This window comes from Aphelocoma coerulescens, unplaced genomic scaffold, assembly GCF_041296385.1.
Source record: "Aphelocoma coerulescens isolate FSJ_1873_10779 unplaced genomic scaffold, UR_Acoe_1.0 HiC_scaffold_188, whole genome shotgun sequence".
Taxonomy (NCBI): domain Eukaryota; kingdom Metazoa; phylum Chordata; class Aves; order Passeriformes; family Corvidae; genus Aphelocoma; species Aphelocoma coerulescens.
The window spans coordinates 65,603-83,260 of NW_027183536.1; the positions used below are offsets into that span (position 1 = coordinate 65,603).

General features: G+C 62.8%; 2 protein-coding genes across 2 annotated transcripts; one reads left to right on the forward strand and one right to left on the reverse strand.

Moving 5' to 3' along the window:
• Positions 1–1,756: 1,756 nt before the first annotated feature.
• PNKP (polynucleotide kinase 3'-phosphatase) lies at positions 1,757–9,775 on the forward strand. Its single transcript, XM_068998914.1, has 16 exons — positions 1,757–2,027; positions 2,392–2,438; positions 2,954–3,226; positions 4,479–4,558; positions 4,672–4,729; positions 5,108–5,215; positions 5,346–5,417; positions 6,059–6,107; positions 6,325–6,395; positions 7,484–7,576; positions 7,680–7,773; positions 8,402–8,463; positions 8,594–8,703; positions 8,837–8,924; positions 9,033–9,094; positions 9,602–9,775. Exons 1-16 carry the CDS (start codon positions 1,910–1,912, stop codon positions 9,729–9,731), a joined length of 1,515 nt encoding a protein of 504 aa, XP_068855015.1. The 5' UTR covers positions 1,757–1,909; the 3' UTR covers positions 9,732–9,775.
• Positions 9,776–9,785: 10 nt separating this feature from the next.
• Positions 9,786–17,289, reverse strand: RUVBL2 (RuvB like AAA ATPase 2). Its single transcript, XM_068998915.1, has 15 exons — positions 17,053–17,289; positions 16,469–16,517; positions 16,082–16,137; positions 15,209–15,350; positions 14,838–14,967; positions 14,160–14,226; positions 13,954–14,060; positions 13,007–13,100; positions 12,807–12,930; positions 12,618–12,712; positions 11,888–12,006; positions 11,672–11,791; positions 11,308–11,437; positions 10,424–10,538; positions 9,786–9,894 (listed from the first exon to the last, which is right to left on the reverse strand). The coding sequence occupies exons 1-15, from the start codon at positions 17,062–17,064 to the stop codon at positions 9,869–9,871; spliced, it is 1,386 nt and encodes a 461-aa protein (XP_068855016.1). The 5' UTR covers positions 17,065–17,289; the 3' UTR covers positions 9,786–9,868.
• Between the last annotated feature and the right edge of the window lie 369 nt (positions 17,290–17,658).

Consider the following 17,658-nt stretch of genomic DNA (forward strand, 5'->3'; position numbering starts at 1 on the left):
TGAACTGGGAGAGCACTAGGATGAACTGGGAGAGACTGGGATGAACTGGGGGTGCACCGGGATGAGCTGGGGGAGCACCGGGATGAACTGGGGAGCACCAGGATGAACTGGGATGAACTGGGGGAGCACCAGGATGGACTGGGATGAACTGGGGGAGCACCAGGACGAACTGGGATGAACTGGGGGAGCACCAGGATAAACTGGGGGAGCACCAGAATGGACTGGGGGAGCACCAGGATGAACTGGGATGAACTGGGGGTGCACCAGGATGGACTGGGGGAGCACCAGGATGGACTGGGATGAACTGGGATGAACTGGGATGAACTGGGGGAGCACCAGGACGAACTGGGGGAGCACCAGGATGGACTGGGATGAACTGGGATGAACTGGGATGAACTGGGGGAGCACCAGGACGAACTGGGGGAGCACCAGGACGGACTGGGATGAACTGGGATGAACTGGGGGAGCACCAGGATGGACTGGGGGAGCACCAGGACGGACTGGGATGAACTGGGATGAACTGGGGGAGCACCAGGATGGACTGGGGGAGCACCAGGATGGACTGGGATGAACTGGGATGAACTGGGATGAACTGGGGGAGCACCAGGACGAACTGGGGGAGCACCAGGATGGACTGGGATGAACTGGAGGAGCACCAGGATGAACTGGGATGAACTGGGATGAACTGGGGGAGCACCAGGACGGACTGGGATGAACTGGGATGAACTGGGGGAGCACCAGGATGGACTGGGGGAGCACCAGGATGGACTGGGATGAACTGGAGGAGCACCAGGATGAACTGGGGGAGCACCAGGATGGACTGGGATGAACTGGGATGAACTGGGATGAACTGGGGGAGCACCAGGACACACCGAGAGCACCCCGAGAACCCCCGTGCGCCTCCCCCCAGCCACGTCCTGTCCCCCGCTCCCCCCAACTCCCCCCCCCGGGCCCCCCCTCCCCCCCCCCCCTCGGGGCCTCGTGTCCGGTTTGGGTGGGGGGGGGAGGGGCAGGGGGGCACCCAACCCCCCCCGGCCAATAAAGGCGACAGTCGGGGGCACCGGGGGGTCCCGGGGGTCCTGGTGTGGGGCTGGGGGGGTCCCGGGGGTCCTGGTGTGGGGCTGGGGGGGGTCGGGGGGTCCCGGGGGTCGGGGCGGGGTCGCAGGACCCCGGGGTGGGGGCTGGATGCGGCACTGCTGAGTCAGCAGGTTCATACTTTGGGGTCCCAGGAAGGGAGGGGGGGTAGTTGGGGGGAGGGGTGAGCCCCAAGTGCCTTCTCCCAGTCCAAACCAGTCCCTCCCAGTGCCCCCCCCCAGTGCCCCGCCAGTCTTTCCCCACTTCCTGCTGCAGTCTGTCCCACACCTCTCCCAGTCTCTTCCAGTCCCTCCCAGTGCCCTCTCAGCCCCTCGTGGTCACCACCAGTGCCCCCTCAGTCCCTCCCAGTGCCCCCCCCCCCCCCAGCCTCTCCCAGTCCTTCCCAGTTCCCCCCCAGTTCTCCCACCCACCCTCGGAGGACCGGACCCGTCCTCCACCGCCAGGGGGCGCGGTGGCACGCAACCCACCGGAAGCGGCGGCGTAGCACGACCGGAAGTCACCTTGCAGGCGCCCGGAAGAGGCGCGGCGCGACGCGATGGGGGGCGTGGTTTGTGCGGAGGGGGCGGGGCTTCAACCGGGCTCGCCCAAGGACAAAAAGGGCGGGAACGAAACCACCGGGGGCGGGGCTGTGCGCCGGAAGTGACGTCACGGCGGCGGGCCGGTGTGGGCAGAGCCGGGAGCGGCGGCGGTGGGATCGGACTTCGGCCTCGGTTCTCAGCCCCGGTTCTCGGCCCCGGTTCTCGGCTCCGGTTCTCGGCCCCGGATCCCGGTCCCGGTGCTCGTTCCGGCTCCGTTCCTGGTCGGTCCCGTTGCGATGCGGGCCGAGCTGCGCGGCCTCGCCGGGCCGGTGCCGCTGCCCGACGGGCAGCCCGTGGTGCTGGGCCGGGGTCCGCTCACCGGCGTCACGGACCGCAAGTGCTCCCGGCAGCAGGGTGGGTGCGGGGACCCCCGGGACACCGGCATCAGCCCGCGCCAACCCGCAGAGCCCCCAGACCCACCGGGACACCCCCGCGCCCCTCTCGGCCTCGGTTCTGGGACACCCGGCGGAACCGGCACCCTCCGGGTCGCCCCCAAACCCCGCCCCCGGTTCAATCCCGGGACCCCCCACCCACGCCTGGGTTAAGGAAACCTCCCCAAATTTCTCCCAATCCCCCTCAGGATCCCCCAAATCCCCCCCCCGGGATCCCCCCCAAGCCCCACCCCCACGGTCTGGGGACACCTCTGGGGGTCCCCTCCCCCCCAGCCCGGTTTTTTGGGGGGGGCTCGGGGGTCCCCAAATGTGACCCCTCCCCACAGTGGAGATCGTGGCCAACTACGCCGAGGGCACCGCCCAGGTCACACAGGTGGGGGGGGTTGGGGGTCCCGGGGGGGTTTTGAGGGGGTCTCGGGGGGTTTTGGGGAGTCTGGGGGGGTCCTGGAAGGGTCTGGGGGGGTTTTGGGGGGTCTGGAGGGGTCCTGGAAGGGTCTGGGGGGGTTTTGTGGGGTTCAGGGGGGCACTGGGGGTGTTCCGGGGTGGTTAAAGGGGTCCTGGGGGGGATTTGATGGGGGACCCTGAGAGGTTTTGGGGGTGTCCCGGGGGTGATTTGGGGGACCCTGAGAGGTTTTGGGGGTGTCCTGGGGGTGATTTGGGGGTCCCTGGGGGGCTCTGGGGGTCCTTTTGGGGAGCGTGGGGGACCCACGGGGGGGGTCTCCGAGCAATTTGGGGGGGTTTGGGGTCATTTTGAGCGGGTTTGGTTCCCCCCGGTGTGGAGCGAGCCGCGGTGCTGGGGGGGGGGGGGGGATCCCGCTGGGATTTGGGGGGTCCTGGGGGTTATTTTGGGGAGGGGGCTCCCCCCTCACTCCCCTCGCACCCCCCCAGCGCGGGGTGAACCCCAGCTCGGTGGGGGGGTCCGTGCTGGGCCGGGGGGGCCGCGGGACCCTCGGGGCCGGGCAGACGCTGCTGCTGGTGAACGGGAGGTACCCCCTGGTCCTGCACTTCGAGGGGTCCCCCCGCCCCAAAAAACGCCCCCCCAGCCCCCCCGAGGAGCCCCCCCCGGCCCGCAGAGCCCCCCCCAGCCCCTCCCGGGGGGGGTGGGAGAAGCTCGGAGCCCTCCTCGTCTTCACCGCCCCGGGGGTCCGGCCCAGCACCAAGGTACGGGGGCTGGGGGAGGGATTTGGGGGGGTCCTGTGCCCCCTCCCACCTTGGGGAATCCCCAGGGGCAGCCCCAGACCCAACCCCAGGGGCTCCCCAAACCCACCCCCAGCCTCCCTTTAACCCCCAGCACCCCCCAAATCCCTTCCCAGCACCCCCAAATCCCACCCCAGACCCCCTTGAACCCCACCCCAGCACCCCCAAATCCCACCCTGAGACCCGTCAACCCATCCAGACCCCCCCCAAATCCCACCCTGACACCCCTCAACCCACTCAGACCCCCCAAAATCCCTCCCCAGCACCCCCAAATCCCACCCTGAGACCCGTCAACCCACCCAGACCCCCCCAAATCCCACCCTGAGACCCCTCAACCCACTCAGACCCCCCAAAATCTCTCCCCAGCACCCCCAAATCCCACCTCAGACCCCTCAACCCACTCAGACCCCCTCAAATCCCTTCCCAGCACTCCCAAATCCCACCCTGGGACCCCTCAACCCACCCAGACCCCCCAAAAATCCCCCCCAGCACCCCCAAATCCCACCCTGAGACCCTTCAACCCACTCAGACCCCCCCAAATCCCTTCCCAGCACCCCCAAATCCCACCCCAGACCCCCTTGAACCCCATCCCAGCACCCCCAAATCCCACCCTGAGACCTGTCAACCCACCCAGACCCCCCCAAATCCCACCCTGACACCCCTCAACCCACTCAGACCCCCCCAAAATCCCTCCCCAGCACCCCCAAATCCCACCCTGAGACCCCTCAACCCACTCAGACCCCCTCAAATCCCTTCCCAGCACTCCCAAATCCCACCCTGGGACCCCTCAACCCACCCAGACCCCCCAAAAATCCCCCCCAGCACCCCCAAATCCCACCCTGAGACCCGTCAACCCACTCAGACCCCCCCAAATCCCTTCCCAGCACCCCCAAATCCCACCCCAGACCCCCTTGAACCCCACCCCGGCACCCCCAAATCCCACCTCAGACCCCTCAACCCACTCAGACCCTCCCCAAATCCCTTCCCAGCACTCCCAAATCCCACCCTGGGACCCCTCAACCCACCCAGACCCTCCCCAAATCCCTTCCCAGCACCCCCAAATCCCACCCCAGACCCCCTTTTACCCCCGAAGACCCCCAAACAACCCCTTCACGTGGGTGAACCCCACCCCCCAGTTCCCCTGGGGGACAATTGGGTGGGATTTGGGGGTCCTGCAGGGTCCCTGACCCCTCCTTTTTTTGGGGACCCCCCCCAGATCGCCGGGTTTGACCTGGACGGGACCCTCATCACCACCCGCTCGGGGAAGGTGTTTCCCACCAGCCCCGACGACTGGAGGTGAGGAGGGGGCGGTTTTGGGGGGCACAAGGGGTTTTAGGGGGGGGGTCTGGTGGCCGTTTTTGGGGTTCCCCTCAGTTTGTATTTTGTTTCCTCTCCTTCCTCTCCTCCAGGATTTTGTATCCCGAGATCCCCAAGAAGCTGAAGCAGCTGCAGAGTGAGGGGTATAAGGTGAGAGCCCTCCCCAAAATCCCACCCTGGAGCCCCTCGGAGACCCCCAAATCTTGGGGACCCCCCCCCCAGTTCGCTTCAAGCCACCCCAAACTGCTCGAATCTCCCCCCAAACCCCTCGAAGCCCCCCCCAAACTCCACCTTCTCCCACCTCAGACCTCTCAGTACCTTCCAAACCCCCCCCAATCTCTTGGGGTCCTCCCCAAACCTCTCCCGAGACCCCCCCTCAAATCCCCCCCCCCGATGCCTCCCCACCCTCCCAGACCCTCCCAATCCTCCTCAGCCCACTCAGGGCTCCCCCAAACCCCGCTGAACCCCCTCCAGCCCCCCCCCAAACCCCCCCAGGGACCCCCCAAACCCCGTTTCTTGCCCCCCCAGCTCGTGGTGTTCACCAACCAGTTGGGGATCTCCCGGGGCCGGCTGCGCCCGGAGCTGTTCCAGGCCAAGGTGGAGGCGGTGATGGAGCACCTCGGGGTGGCCCTGCAGGTGCGGGAGAGCCCCAAAACCCCTCCAGGAACCCCCCCAAAACTCGGGGGTCCCTCCCCTGCCCCCCTTCCAGGGGTTTTGGGAACCCCCCCAAAACTCCAGGGACTGACCCCCGTCCCTCTCAATTCAGGTGCTGGTGGCGACGGGACCTGGGATCTACAGGAAACCAGTGCTGGGAATGTGGGAGCACCTGTGTGAGAAGGTGGCACTGGGAGGGGACTGGGAAGGACTGGGAGCTGGTGGGGAGGGCTGGGAGGGATTAGGGGAGGCTGGGGGGGACTGGGAAGGGCCACTGGGAGGGATTGGGGGGTTAGGATGGGATTGGCGGGGACTGGAAGAAGACTAGGAGGTACTGGGGAGAACTGGGAGGGGATTGGGAAGGACTGGGAACTGGTGGGGAAGGCTGAGGGGGACTGGGAAGGGCCACTGGGAGGGATTGGGGGGGTTAGGGTGGGATTGGAAGAGGACTGGGAGGTACTGGGGAGAACTGGGAGGGGATTGGGGGGGACTGGGAACTGGTGGGGAAGGCTGAGGGGGACTGGGAAGGGCCACTGGGAGGGATTGGGGGGGTTAGGGTGGGATTGGAAGAGGACTGGGAGGTACTGGGGAGAACTGGGAGGGGATTGGGGGGGACTGGGAACTGGTGGGGAAGGCTGAGGGGGACTGGGAAGGGCCACTGGGAGGGATTGGGGGGGTTAGGGTGGGATTGGCGGGGACTGGAAGAAGACTGGGAGGTACTGGGGGTACTGGGAAGGGACTGGGAAGGACTGGGAACTGGTGGTGCTGGGGGATGTCAGAGGAGTCACTGGTGTGAACTGGTGTGAACTGGTTTGGGTCCCGCAGGCAAACGGGGACGTGACGGTGTCGGTGCCCGACAGCCTCTACGTGGGGGGTGAGCACAGGGGTCCTGGGGAGGTTTTGGGGGGTCCTGGGGGGTGTCACAGGGGGGTTTTGGGGACATTGGGGTGGTCTTGGGGGGTAATTAGGGGGGTCCTTGGGGTGTTTGGGGGTTCAGGGGAGGTCCTGGGGGGAGTTTGGGGCTCTGGGTGGGTTTTTGGGGTCCTGGGAGGGGGTCCCAGCCTCTCCCTCGATCTCTCATTTGCCCCCAGACGCCGCTGGACGCCCCCCGAACTGGGCCCCAGGGCGGAAGAAAAAGGATTTCTCCTGCAGCGATCGATTGGTGGGGACCCCAAAACCTGCCTGGGGACCCCTCAATCCCCTGGGACCCTCCAAAATCCCTGGGGATCCCCCCGACACCCCCAAATCCCTGCAGCCCCACGCTGTGCCTCTCCCAGTCCCCCCAGTTCATGACCCTGGGGTCTCCTGTGCCCCCAGTCCCTCCCAGTGCCCCCACACCCCCAGGTCCCGCTCTTCCAGTGTCCCCTCAGTGCCCCCAGTTGACCCCAGTGCCCCCAATTCACCCCCCCAGTCCCTCCCATTTATTCCCCAGTGCTCCCAGTTGACCCCAGTGCCCCCAGTTCACCCCCCCAGTCCCTCCCATTTACCTGCCAGTGCCCCCAGTTCACCCCAGTTCACCCCCCCAGTCCCTCCCATTTATTCCCCAGTGCCCCCAGTTCACCCCCCCAGTCCCTCCCATTTACACCCCCAGTGCCCCCAGTTGACCCCAGTGCCCCCAGTTGACCCCAGTGCCCCCAATTCACTCCCCCAGTCCCTCCCATTTACACCCCCAGTGCCCCCAGTTGACCCCAGTGCCCCCAGTTGACCCCAGTGCCCCCAATTCACCCCCCCAGTCCCTCCCATTTACCCGCCAGTGCCCCCAGTTGACCCCAGTGCCCCCAGTTCACCCCCCCAGTCCCTCCCATTTACCTGCCAGTGCCCCCAGTTGACCCCAGTGCCCCCAGTTCACCCCCCCAGTCCCTCCCATTTACACCCCCAGTGCCCCCAGTTGACCCCAGTGCCCCCAGTTGACCCCAGTGCCCCCAGTTCACCCCCCCAGTCCCTCCCATTTACCCGCCAATGCCCCCAGTTGACCCCAGTGCCCCCAGTTCACCCCCCCAGTCCCTCCCATTTACCCCGCCAGTGCCCCCAGTTGACCCCAGTGCCCCCAGTTGACCCCAGTGCCCCCAGCTCACCCCCCCAGTCCCTCCCATTTACACCCCCAGTGCCCCCAGTTGACCCCAGTTCACCCCCCCAGTCCCTTCCATTTACCCCCCAGTGCCCCCAGTTGACCCCAGTGCCCCCAGTTCACCCCCCCAGTCCCTCCCATTTACCCCCCCCAGTGCCCCCAGTTGACCCCAGTGTTCCCAGTTCGCTCTCAACGCCGGGCTGCGGTTCCTGACTCCTGAGGAAAAGTTCCTGGGCTGGGCCCCGGCTCCCTTTGATCTCCCGGCCTTCGACCCCGTGAGTGACCAGTGACCCCATGAGTGACCACTGACCCCATGAGTGACCACTGACCCCAAGAGCACCCCCCGAGCCTGTCCCCAATCCTGACCTTTGCTCCCAGCGCCGCCGGGACCCCAAAGCCGCCTCGGAACCCTCCAAGGCTGAGCTGGTGTCGGACAAACCCGAGGTGCTGCTGACCGTCGGCTTCCCCGGGGGTGAGCGGGCACTGACCCTGAGCCCTACACTGAGCACTGACCCCGACGTCTGATCCCTCATGGGGGAGAGGGAAAGAAAAAAGGGGGAAAAAGTGGCAGGAAACGTGAGGGGAGGAAAAGGGAGGGAAAGGTGAGGGGAGAAAAGGGAGGGAAAGGTGAGGGGAGAAAAGGGAGGGAAAGGTGAGGGAGGAAAAGGGAGGGAAAGGTGAGGGGGGAAAAGGGAGGGAAAGGTGAGGGAGGAAAAGGGAGGGAAAGGTGAGGGGAGAAAAGGGAGGGAAAGGTGAGGGGAGAAAAGGGAGGGAAAGGTGAGGGGAGAAAAGGGAGGGAAAGGTGAGGGGGGAAAGGGAGGGAAAGGTGAGGGAGGAAAAGGGCGGGAAAGGTGAGGGGGGGAAAGGGCGGGAAATGTGAGGGGAGAAAAGGGCGGGAAACATGAGGGGGAAACGGAGGGAAACGTGAGGGGGAAAAGAGCGGGAAAGGTGAGGGGAGAAAAGGGCGGGAAACGTGAGGGATAAAAAAAGAAACGTGAGAGGAAAGATGTGGGAAACGTGAGGGGGGAAAAAGGAGTTGGGGTAAACCGGGCAAAACTGTGAGAAATTTGAGAGGAAAAAAGAAAGTTTTTCCCCCTCAGCCGGCAAATCCACCTTCGTGAAGCGACACCTGATCCCGGCAGGATACGAATACGTTAACAGGGTGAGTTCCCGACGCCCGTGTGACCCCCGGGGCGCTCCGGGCTCATGGCCGCGCTGTGTCTCCCCCTGTTCAGCCGCCCTGGCCCAGGGTGACCACCCTGTGGCACCCCCTGACCCGTGGCGACCCCCAGGACACGTTGGGCTCGTGGCAGCGCTGTGTCTCCGCCTGCTCGGCCGCCCTGGCTCGGGGCCGCCCTGTCGTCGTGGACAACACCAACCCTGACCCTGAATCGCGGCAAAGGCCAGTCTGGGAACTGGGAGGGCACTGGGAACTGCTCCCCCGCTCCCCCCAACCCTTGGGACCCCTCTCCTGGGGGTTTTGAGCCCTACGTCCCTCATTTTGGGGACATCCCGACCCGCCCTGTGCCCCCCAGGTTCGTGTCCTGTGCCCGGGAGGCGGCGGTGCCGTGTCGGTGCCTCCAGTTCACGGCGAGCCTGGAGCAGGCGCGGCACAACTGCAGGGTGAGGAGGGGTCTGAGGGGGGGGGTCCTGATCCTCCTCCCGAGGGGTGGTGGGCTGAGCCCTCAGCACCCCCTGAACCCTTTTTCTTTGGGTTTTCGCCCCAAAAAGTTCCGGGATATGACGCAGAGCGGCCACGTCCCCGTCACCGACGCTGTTCTGTTCGGCTACAAGTGAGGGGGGGGCTGGGGGGGCACCGGGAGGGTTTTGGGGGGGGGGCTGGGGGGGTTTGGATGCGTCTGGGGGGGGGCCCAGGGAGAATTCTGGGGATCTGCGGCATTTTGGGGAATCCCTGGGCAGGATCTAAAAGGGCTCCGGGGGGATTTTGGGGCATCTGAGGCGTTTTGGGAGCTTTGTAGGGATGGTTTAAAGAGGCTTTGGGGGGTTTGGGGGAATTTGGGGCTGGTTTGGGGCTTTTTGCCCTTCTCTCCATGATTTAACCCTGTTACTTTTTTGTTGTTGTTCAATTTTCTCTATTTTTGCCTCTTTTCCCATTTTGGGAGGGTTTCTTCCCTGTTCTGTTCCCCATTTTGGGTGGGCTTTTCCCTTTTCTCCTCTCACTTCTCCTTATCTTGGGTGGGTTTGCCCCATTTTTGCTGGGTTTTTCCCTATTCAGAGCTGTTTTCCCCCCCCCACCTTACCCAATTCTTTGCGATTTTTCCCCATTTCCTCCCCCTCAGGAAACACTTTGTGGCCCCCGACCTCTCCGAAGGCTTCTCCCAAATCCTCCAGATCCCCTTTGTGCCCCATTTCGGGGACCCCCCAGACCCCCAACGCCAACGCCTCTTCTTCCAGTTCAGCGATGGATGAAGCCCCCCCTTGAACCCCCAATAAAGGCACTGCCCCTCTCCCAAGTTTTGGCAATTTTGGGGAATTTTTGGCTCCAAACCAAAGTTTTATTGTACAAAGGGGGGGAGAGGTGAGTGGGGGAGGGGCAGGGGGTGGGGTCACGGTGTTTCCATGGATTCGCTCTCTGTGGAGAGAAGGGGGGAGGGGCTGCGTCAGGGACCCCCCAGTGTCCCCAAGTTCCCCCCCAGTTTACCTCTTTGCCCCCATTTCTGCCCCGATTTTTTTCATTTTTACCTATTTTCTCCCGGTTTTACCCAATGTCCATCCCATTTCCACTTTTTTTTGCCCCAATTCCTTCATTTCTGTCTTTTTTCTCCCTCGTTTACCCAACTTCCCCATTTTTAACCACGTTTCTCGCATTTTTCTCCATTTGGCACATTTTTCCCTCTACTTCTTCCATTTTTGCCCCTTTTGTCCTGCTTTTACCAAATTCCATCCATTTTTACCATTTTTTCCTGCTATTTTGCCCGATTCTCTTCCTTTTTCCTTCATAATTCTTCCATTTCTACCCTACATCCCCCAAGTTTTGGGCGTTGATCCTAATTTTGCCCAATTTTTACGCCTCCCCGCTCCTCCTCCATGTTGCCCCACGTCCCCAGTGTCACCCACCCTGTTCCCACCCAGGTGTCCCCAGGTGTCCCCCAGGTGCTCACGGAGCTCGTTGAACAGAAAGGCCTCCTGGTACTCCCTCATGTACTGGGTGGAGCGCGACTCGTCCAGGAACAGGGAATACACGCGCTTGATGTCCTCCACCCCCACCTCCGCGCCCTGCCGGGGCACAGGCGTCAGGAGGGAGGTTCCCCAAAATATTTCACCTCGTGTTTTCCACTCTCTTTTCCTACTTCCTGCTCTTTTGCTTCCTCACCTTTCCCTCCCTTTCCCCCCTCACCTTTCCCTCCCTTTCCCCCCCTCACGTTTCCCTCCATTTTCTCCCCTCACCTTTCCCTCCCATTTTCCCTCCCATTTTCCCCCCCACCTTTTCCCTTCCATTTTCCCCCTCACCTTTCCCTCCCTTTTCCCCCTCACATTTCCCGCCCTTTTCCCCCCTCACCTTTCCCTCCCTTTCTCCCCTCCCCTCACGTTTCCCGCCCTTTTTCCCCTCACCTTTCCCGCCCTTTTCCCCCCTCACGTTTCCCTCCCATTTTCCCCCTCGTTTCCCACCCTTTTCTCCTCTCACCTTTCCATCCCTTTTCCCCCCTCACGTTTCCCTCACTTTTCTCCCCTCACCTTTCCCTCCCATTTTCCCCCCTCACCTTTCCCTCCCTCTTCTCCCCTCACCTTTCCCTCCCATTTTCCCCCTCACCTTTCCCTCCCTTTTCCCAAAGCTCACGTATGACCCCAAACTCTCAGGAGCACCCCAAATCCCCACTGACCCCCCCACCCCACTCCCCCCACGCTCCCTCAGCACCTCATGTCCAGGCCCCACGATGTTGCCCCCCTCACCCCCATTTGGGGTCCCACCCCACCACCTCCTGACCCCAGGTTTGGGATCCCATCCCCCAAACTTTGGGGTGTCCTCGGGATTTGGGGTGCCCACCTTGCGTTTCCTGGCCACCAGGCTGGCGGCGGTGATGAGCTGCATCGCGTAGCGCAGCGACGTCTCCAGCCCGATGCGGGTCAGCACCGCGTACGCGTCCTCCGTCATCTCCACGTCCTCCTCCTCGCACCTGCGCCCCGAAACCAGTCAGGGGGACCCCAGAATGGGCAAGGGATCCCCTAAAACGGGGCAGGGGGTCCCTAAAAGAGGCCTGGGGGCACCCCGAGCGGGTTATGGGGGGGTGCCAGTCCCCCGTACGGAGCCATGGTGATGGTTTTTGGGGTGCACAGGTGTGCCAGGGTGTGGTCAGGGCTGCGTCAGGGAGGATTTTGGGGTGCCCAGCTGTGTTTTTGGGGTGTCCCACCGGATTTTGAGGATCTGCCGGGTCTCCTTGTCCCCGTACGGAGCCGTGGCGATGATCAGCAGCCGGTCCAGCAGATCCAACGGGAGCCCGTGGGGGCTGCGGTGGGCAGTGCCTCGGATCCTGAGGGACAGGTGGACGTGGTGGGGAGGGAGGTTCAGGTGAAATTTGGGGGGGGGTTCAGGTGAGGTTTGGGGGTGCCCAGGTGTGCTCAGGTACCTGGTGATGCCGCGGTTCGTGGCCATGATCAGCACCGGGGCCATGTCGCTCTCCAGGGCCCGGTTGAGGAAGGAGAAGCTCTCGATGTCCAGCATGTGAACCTCATCGATGAACAGCACCTGGGGGGGGTTTGGAGGGCTCTTGGTGACCCGCGAGAGCGTTTTGGGAGGGTCCTGGGGGGCTCTTGGTGATCCCCAAGGGGGTTCCCAGGGGGTTTGGGGGATCCCGGTGCAGCTCCTTCGGCTGATTTGTCACCTGGCTCCCCAGAGAGATGGATTTTGGGGGGTTCCTGAAGAGGTCTTGGTAGGTCCAGGGGAGGTTTGGGGGTCCTCAGGGGGATTTTGGGGGGACTGGAGTGGACTTTGGAGGTCCCTGAGGGGCTTTTGGGTCGTTCTGGTGCAGCTAATTAATCTTATTTATCACCTGGTTCCTTGGAAAAGTGAGGTTTGGGTCTCCGGAGGGGTTTTTGCTTGCTCTGGGGAGGATTTTGGGGGTCAGGGGAAGGTTTGGGGGCCTCAGGGAGGTTCCCAAGGAGATTTTGGGATCTCTGACGGGGTTTTAGGGGGTCCTGTGGGGGTTTTGGGAGCAGTTTGGAAATCTCTGGTAGGATTTTGGCGGTCCTGGGGAGGTTCAGGGGTCCCTGACGGGTTTCTGGGAGGCCCCAGGGGGGTTTTGGGGGTCCCAGAGTGAACTTGGGGGTCCCCAGGGGGGCTTGGGGGTCAGAGCTCACCCCAGGGATGACCTCGGCCTTGCCCTCCTCGCGCCACTCGGCCACTTTGGCGTTGATCTGCTCCCGCACCTCTGGCTTGATCTCACCTGTGTCACCTGGATGTGCAGTTGGGGGGGGTCAGGGGTGGTTTGGGTGAGATGGGAAGGGATTTTAGCGGGGTTTGGGGGCACTTTTAGGGTCTGGGGGTACCCGAGAACAAGGCGAGGAAGCCCTGGGTGCGGGAGTTGATGACATCGATCTCGTGCAGCGACACCGTGTGAACGACCTCGCGCCGCTTCTGCAGCTCCCCATCAGGGCACTGCACGAATTTTGTCTGGGGGGGAGAATTTGGGGGTCAGGCGCACCCCAACCTCCCCTGCGCCCCCCAGAGCCCCCCTCAAAAACCCCACCTGTGCCCCCATGGCATCGTAGTCCCGTGCCCGGGTGAAGGAGCGCCCCAGCTTCGAGATCTTCCCTGTGGCCTTGTCGATGGTGATGACGTCCCTGGGGGGGGGGAAACGGGGTATTTTGGTATTTTTTCCCCCCTCACGTTTCGCTCCATTTTCTCCCCTCACGTTTCCCGCCCTTTTCCCCCCTCACGTTTCCCACCCTTCTCCCCCCTCACCTTTCCCTCCCTTTTCCCCCTCACCTTTCCCTCCCTTTTCCCCCTCACCTTTCCCTCCCTTTTCTCCCCTCACGTTTCCCGCCCTTTTCTCCTCTCACCTTTCCCTCCCTTTTTCCCCCTCACATTTCCCTCCCTTTTCCCCCCTCACATTTCCCTCCCTTTTCTCCCCTCACGTTTCCCGCCCTTTTCTCCCCTCACCTTTCCCTCCCTTTTTCCCCCTCACATTTCCCTCCCTTTTCTCCCCTCACCTTTCCCGCCCTTTTCTCCCCTCACAATTCCCGCCCTTTTCTCCCCTCACGTTTCCCTCCTTTTTCTCCCCCTCACCTTTCCCGCCCTTTTCTCCCCCAAATTTCAGGCTCCCCATCCTCATTTCAGGCTACCCCCACCCCCAACTTTAGGCTCTCCTCCCCAGCTTTTTTGTCCCCCTTCCTGCACCTTCTCCCTCCTCAGCCCCCTCAATTGTCTCCCCCCACAATCCTGGGGTCTCTCCCAAGTTTTAGCAGATCCCACCCAAATTTTGGGATCCTCACCCCAATTTCAGGGTCCTTCACCCCTGTTTTGGAGTTGCCCCGCTCACCCCACCTCCATCTTCTCCCTGCTCAGCTCTTCCATCACCCTCACCCCCAGCTCCGAGATCAGCTCCCCCTCCAATCCAGCCATCCCCCCCTCAAATTCTGGGGTCCCCACCCCAATTTCTGGCTGTCCCTCAAATTTTGGGGGACCCCCACTCACCCTGCCTGCACCTTCTCCTTGCTCAGGGCCTCGATCATCTTTGCCCCCAAGTCGTAAATGGTTTCCATCTCCGTCGTCTTCAGCGTCAGCTTCCCCACCTTCGTCCCCTGCGAGGAAGAGGAAGGTTTGGGGGGGTCCCCGCGATTCTGGGAGGGTCCCGAGGGGATTTTGGGGGCCCAAAGGGGTTTTTGGGGTCCCCCCCTCACCGTGCCGGTGGCTGGGCGGTCGATCTGGATCTCCACCACCTCCCCTTCGATGATCTCAGTCTCCTCCCTGTGAGGCAAAAAAAACAGGGAAACACCCCCAAAATGAGACAGGGGACCCCAAAATTTGGAAAGGGACCCCAAAAAATTGGGGTGGTGGACCCCAAAATCAAGGTGGAAAGATAAAGCTGAGCTCAGAACAGGAAAATGGGAAGTGGGAAGCACAAAACAGAGTGAGGAAACCCTGGAATTGAAAAGGGGTTTTGGAGATCTCAAAATCGTGGTGAGAGGTTCTCTAAATCAGGATGGGAGACCCCAAAATTGTGGGGAAGATTGGTGGGGAGAGAGTGAAATTAAGGGGAGAAACTGCAAAGAAGCTTAAGCTGGAAAGGAAAATGAAGAGTAAAAAATGCAAAATACGCCGTGGAGACCCCAAAACGAGGCAAGCAGCGACCCCCAAATCGGGGCGAAGACCCCAAAACTTGAAAGGAGACCCCAAAACCTGAAAGGAAAACCCACAGTTTTGAGAGCACCGCCCTGAACCTGGGAGGGAAAACGAAACAAACCTCAAAGCAGGTACGAAAATAAAGAACGGGAGAGACAAAACGAAACACGGGGACCCCAAAAGGCGGCGTGGGACCCCCGAAAGGGGCGAGACCCCCGCCCGAAATGGCCCCGTACTTGATGCGGACGCCGATGGAGCGGCGGAAGGCCTGGGTCAGCGCCTCTGTGCGCGACATCTCCAGAGAGAAGATCTCGCTGCCGGCGATGGCCGTGAAGGGCGTGTCGGGGCCCAGCGCCTGCGCCATCCCTGCGGGGAGAAACGGGGGGTTTGGGGGGAATTTCGGGGGGATTTCGGGGGGGTTGGAGGGGTCAGGGGTGAGTTCAAGGGAGATTTGAGGGGTTTGGGGGGGATTTAGAGAGGTTGGAGGAGTCAGGAGTGACTTCAGCGGGGGATTTTCCCAGTGCTGGGCTAGCTAGGGATAAAGGATTTTTAGGGCGTTTTGGGTGGGATTTTGGGTGGGAATTCGGGGATTTTTGGGGTGACGCACCCATGGCGATGGCGGTTTTCCCGGTTCCGGGCTGCCCGGCGATCAGCACGGCGCGTCCGGCGATTTTCCCTTCCTTGATCATCTCCAGGATGACGCCGGCGGCGCGGCGGGCGGACAACTGCCCCACCATGCCCTGAGACACCTGGGCGAGGCACCGAGGGGTATTTTGGTATCTTTTCCCCCTCACCTTTCCCTCCCTTTTCTCCCCTCACCTTTCCCTCTCATTTTCCCCTCTCACCTTTCCCTCCCTTTTCCCCCCTCACCTTTCCCTCCCTTTTCTCCCCTCACCTTTCCCTCCCTTTTCCCCCCTCACCTTTCCCTCCCTTTTCTCCCCTCACCTTTCCCTCTCATTTTCCCCTCTCACCTTTCCCTCCCTTTTCCCCCCTCACCTTTCCCTCCCTTTTCTCCCCTCACCTTTCCCTCCCTTTTCTCCCCTCACCTTTCCCTCCCTTTTCCCCCCTCACCTTTCCCGCCCTTTTCTCCCCTCACAATTCCCGCCCTTTTCTCCCCTCACGTTTCCCTCCCTTTTCTCCCCTCACCTTTCCCGCCCTTTTCTCCCCCAAATTTCAGGCTCCTCATCCTCATTTCAGGCTACCCCCACCCCCAACTTTAGGCTCTCCTCCCCAGCTTTTTTGTCCCCCTTCCTGCACCTTCTCCCTCCTCAGCCCCTCAATTGTCTCCCCCCACAATCCTGGGGTCTCTCTCAAGTTTTAGCAGATCCCACCCAAATTTTGGGATCCTCACCCCAATTTCAGGGTCCTTCACCCCCGTTTTGGGGTTGCCCCGCTCACCCCACCTGCATCTTCTCCCTGCTCAGCTCTTCCATCGCCCTCACCCCCAGCTCCGAGATCAGCTCCCCCCCAATCCCGGTACCTGTCGCGGTTCCAGGGCATCGTCCAAGCCCAGGCCGCGGATGTGGGAGTGGGCGCCTGGGAAGGGAATTGGGGAGGGGGGTTAAAAGGGGTCCCCCCCACTTTGGGGACTCCCTCAATCCCCTCAAAAGTCAGGAGTGACCCCCCCCAAATTCCTGAGTCCCCCGTTTTCCCAGCTTTAGGGGGACACAGGGGTCACCCAAACCCAATCCCACACCTGGATGTGGCAGGGGGTGCCTGGGAATGGGAATTTGGGATATTTAAGGACACTCCCCCACCCCCCACCATACTGGGGACCAGCCAGAAGTGGGATAGAACCCCAAAAATGGGGTGGGGGGATCCCCAAAAAAGGGGAGACCCCCCCCAAAACGAGAGGGTTGTGTCTCACCGATCCGCTCAATCCGCGTGACATCCCGAACCTCCGGAACTTTGGGGGTCTGAGAGGGAATTGGGGGCGTTTGGGGTCACCCCGGGGGGGTCCCCTAAATTCCACCCCTCAGCCCAGCACCCCCAGATCCTCAGGGACCCTCTCCAATCCTTTCGGGCTCTCCCTGGGCCTCCAAATTCCCCTCAGACTTCCCCCCCAACCCCACTCAGGACTCCCTCGACCCCCCAAGACCCCTCTCAGACCCCCTCCCATCCCCCAGAACCTCCCCAATTCGCCTCATCCCTGCTCCAAATCTCCCTCAGGGACACCCCCAGAACCTTCACCCCGCTCCAGAACCCCCCAACCCCTCCAAGCACCACCCTCAGCTCTTCAGGACCCCCCTCATTCCCTCCATTCTCCCCCGATCCCCTCAGGGACCGCCCCCGTTATCCCCCCAGAATCACCTCAGGGACTCCGGGACTCCCCCGTCCCCTCACGGCAGCCCCCAAATCCCCCCCGGGAGCTCCCTCAGAGCTCCCCCGGAGCCCCCCATCCCCTCAGACCCCTCGCAAACCCCCTCAGAGCCCCCCTTTCCCCTCCCCCACCGCCGTTGCCATGGCGGCGCCGCTTCGCTCCCGCGCTGCCCTCGCGCTCTCCCGGCCGGAAGTGACGCAAGGGGCCCGGAGGGGCGGGGCCAAGGCGGGAGCGGCCGCTCTGGCCGCGCCTCTCGATGGTGCACGGTCCTCCAGCACCGCCGGGGGGCCCCTTGTGGGGGTGGGAGGGCGGCCCCAAAACCGGCCCCAGAGCCCCAAAACCGACCCCAGAACCCCAAAACCGACCCCAGAACCTTCCGCTTAACCTGCCCCATAGATGCCCCACACCAGCTCCATAACTGCCCCGTACCCTGCCCCACGACCCCATAACCTGCCCCATAACCTGCCCCACAAGCAACCCACGGCCCCAGTCTGCCCCACGGACACCTCCCAGCCCCCTAAGCTGCCTTACGGATACCCCAGAGCGCCACAACTGCCCCAGAGCTCGCCCCAGAACTCCCTATCCACCCCATCACCTGCCCCATAGACCCTCCGTAACGCGCCCCATGGACACCCCACTACCCCACAACCACCCCCATAACCCCAGCCCGCCCCACAGGCGACCCCATGACGTGTCCCGCCGCCCCCCAGAGCCCCATACGCAGCCCCATACCCAGC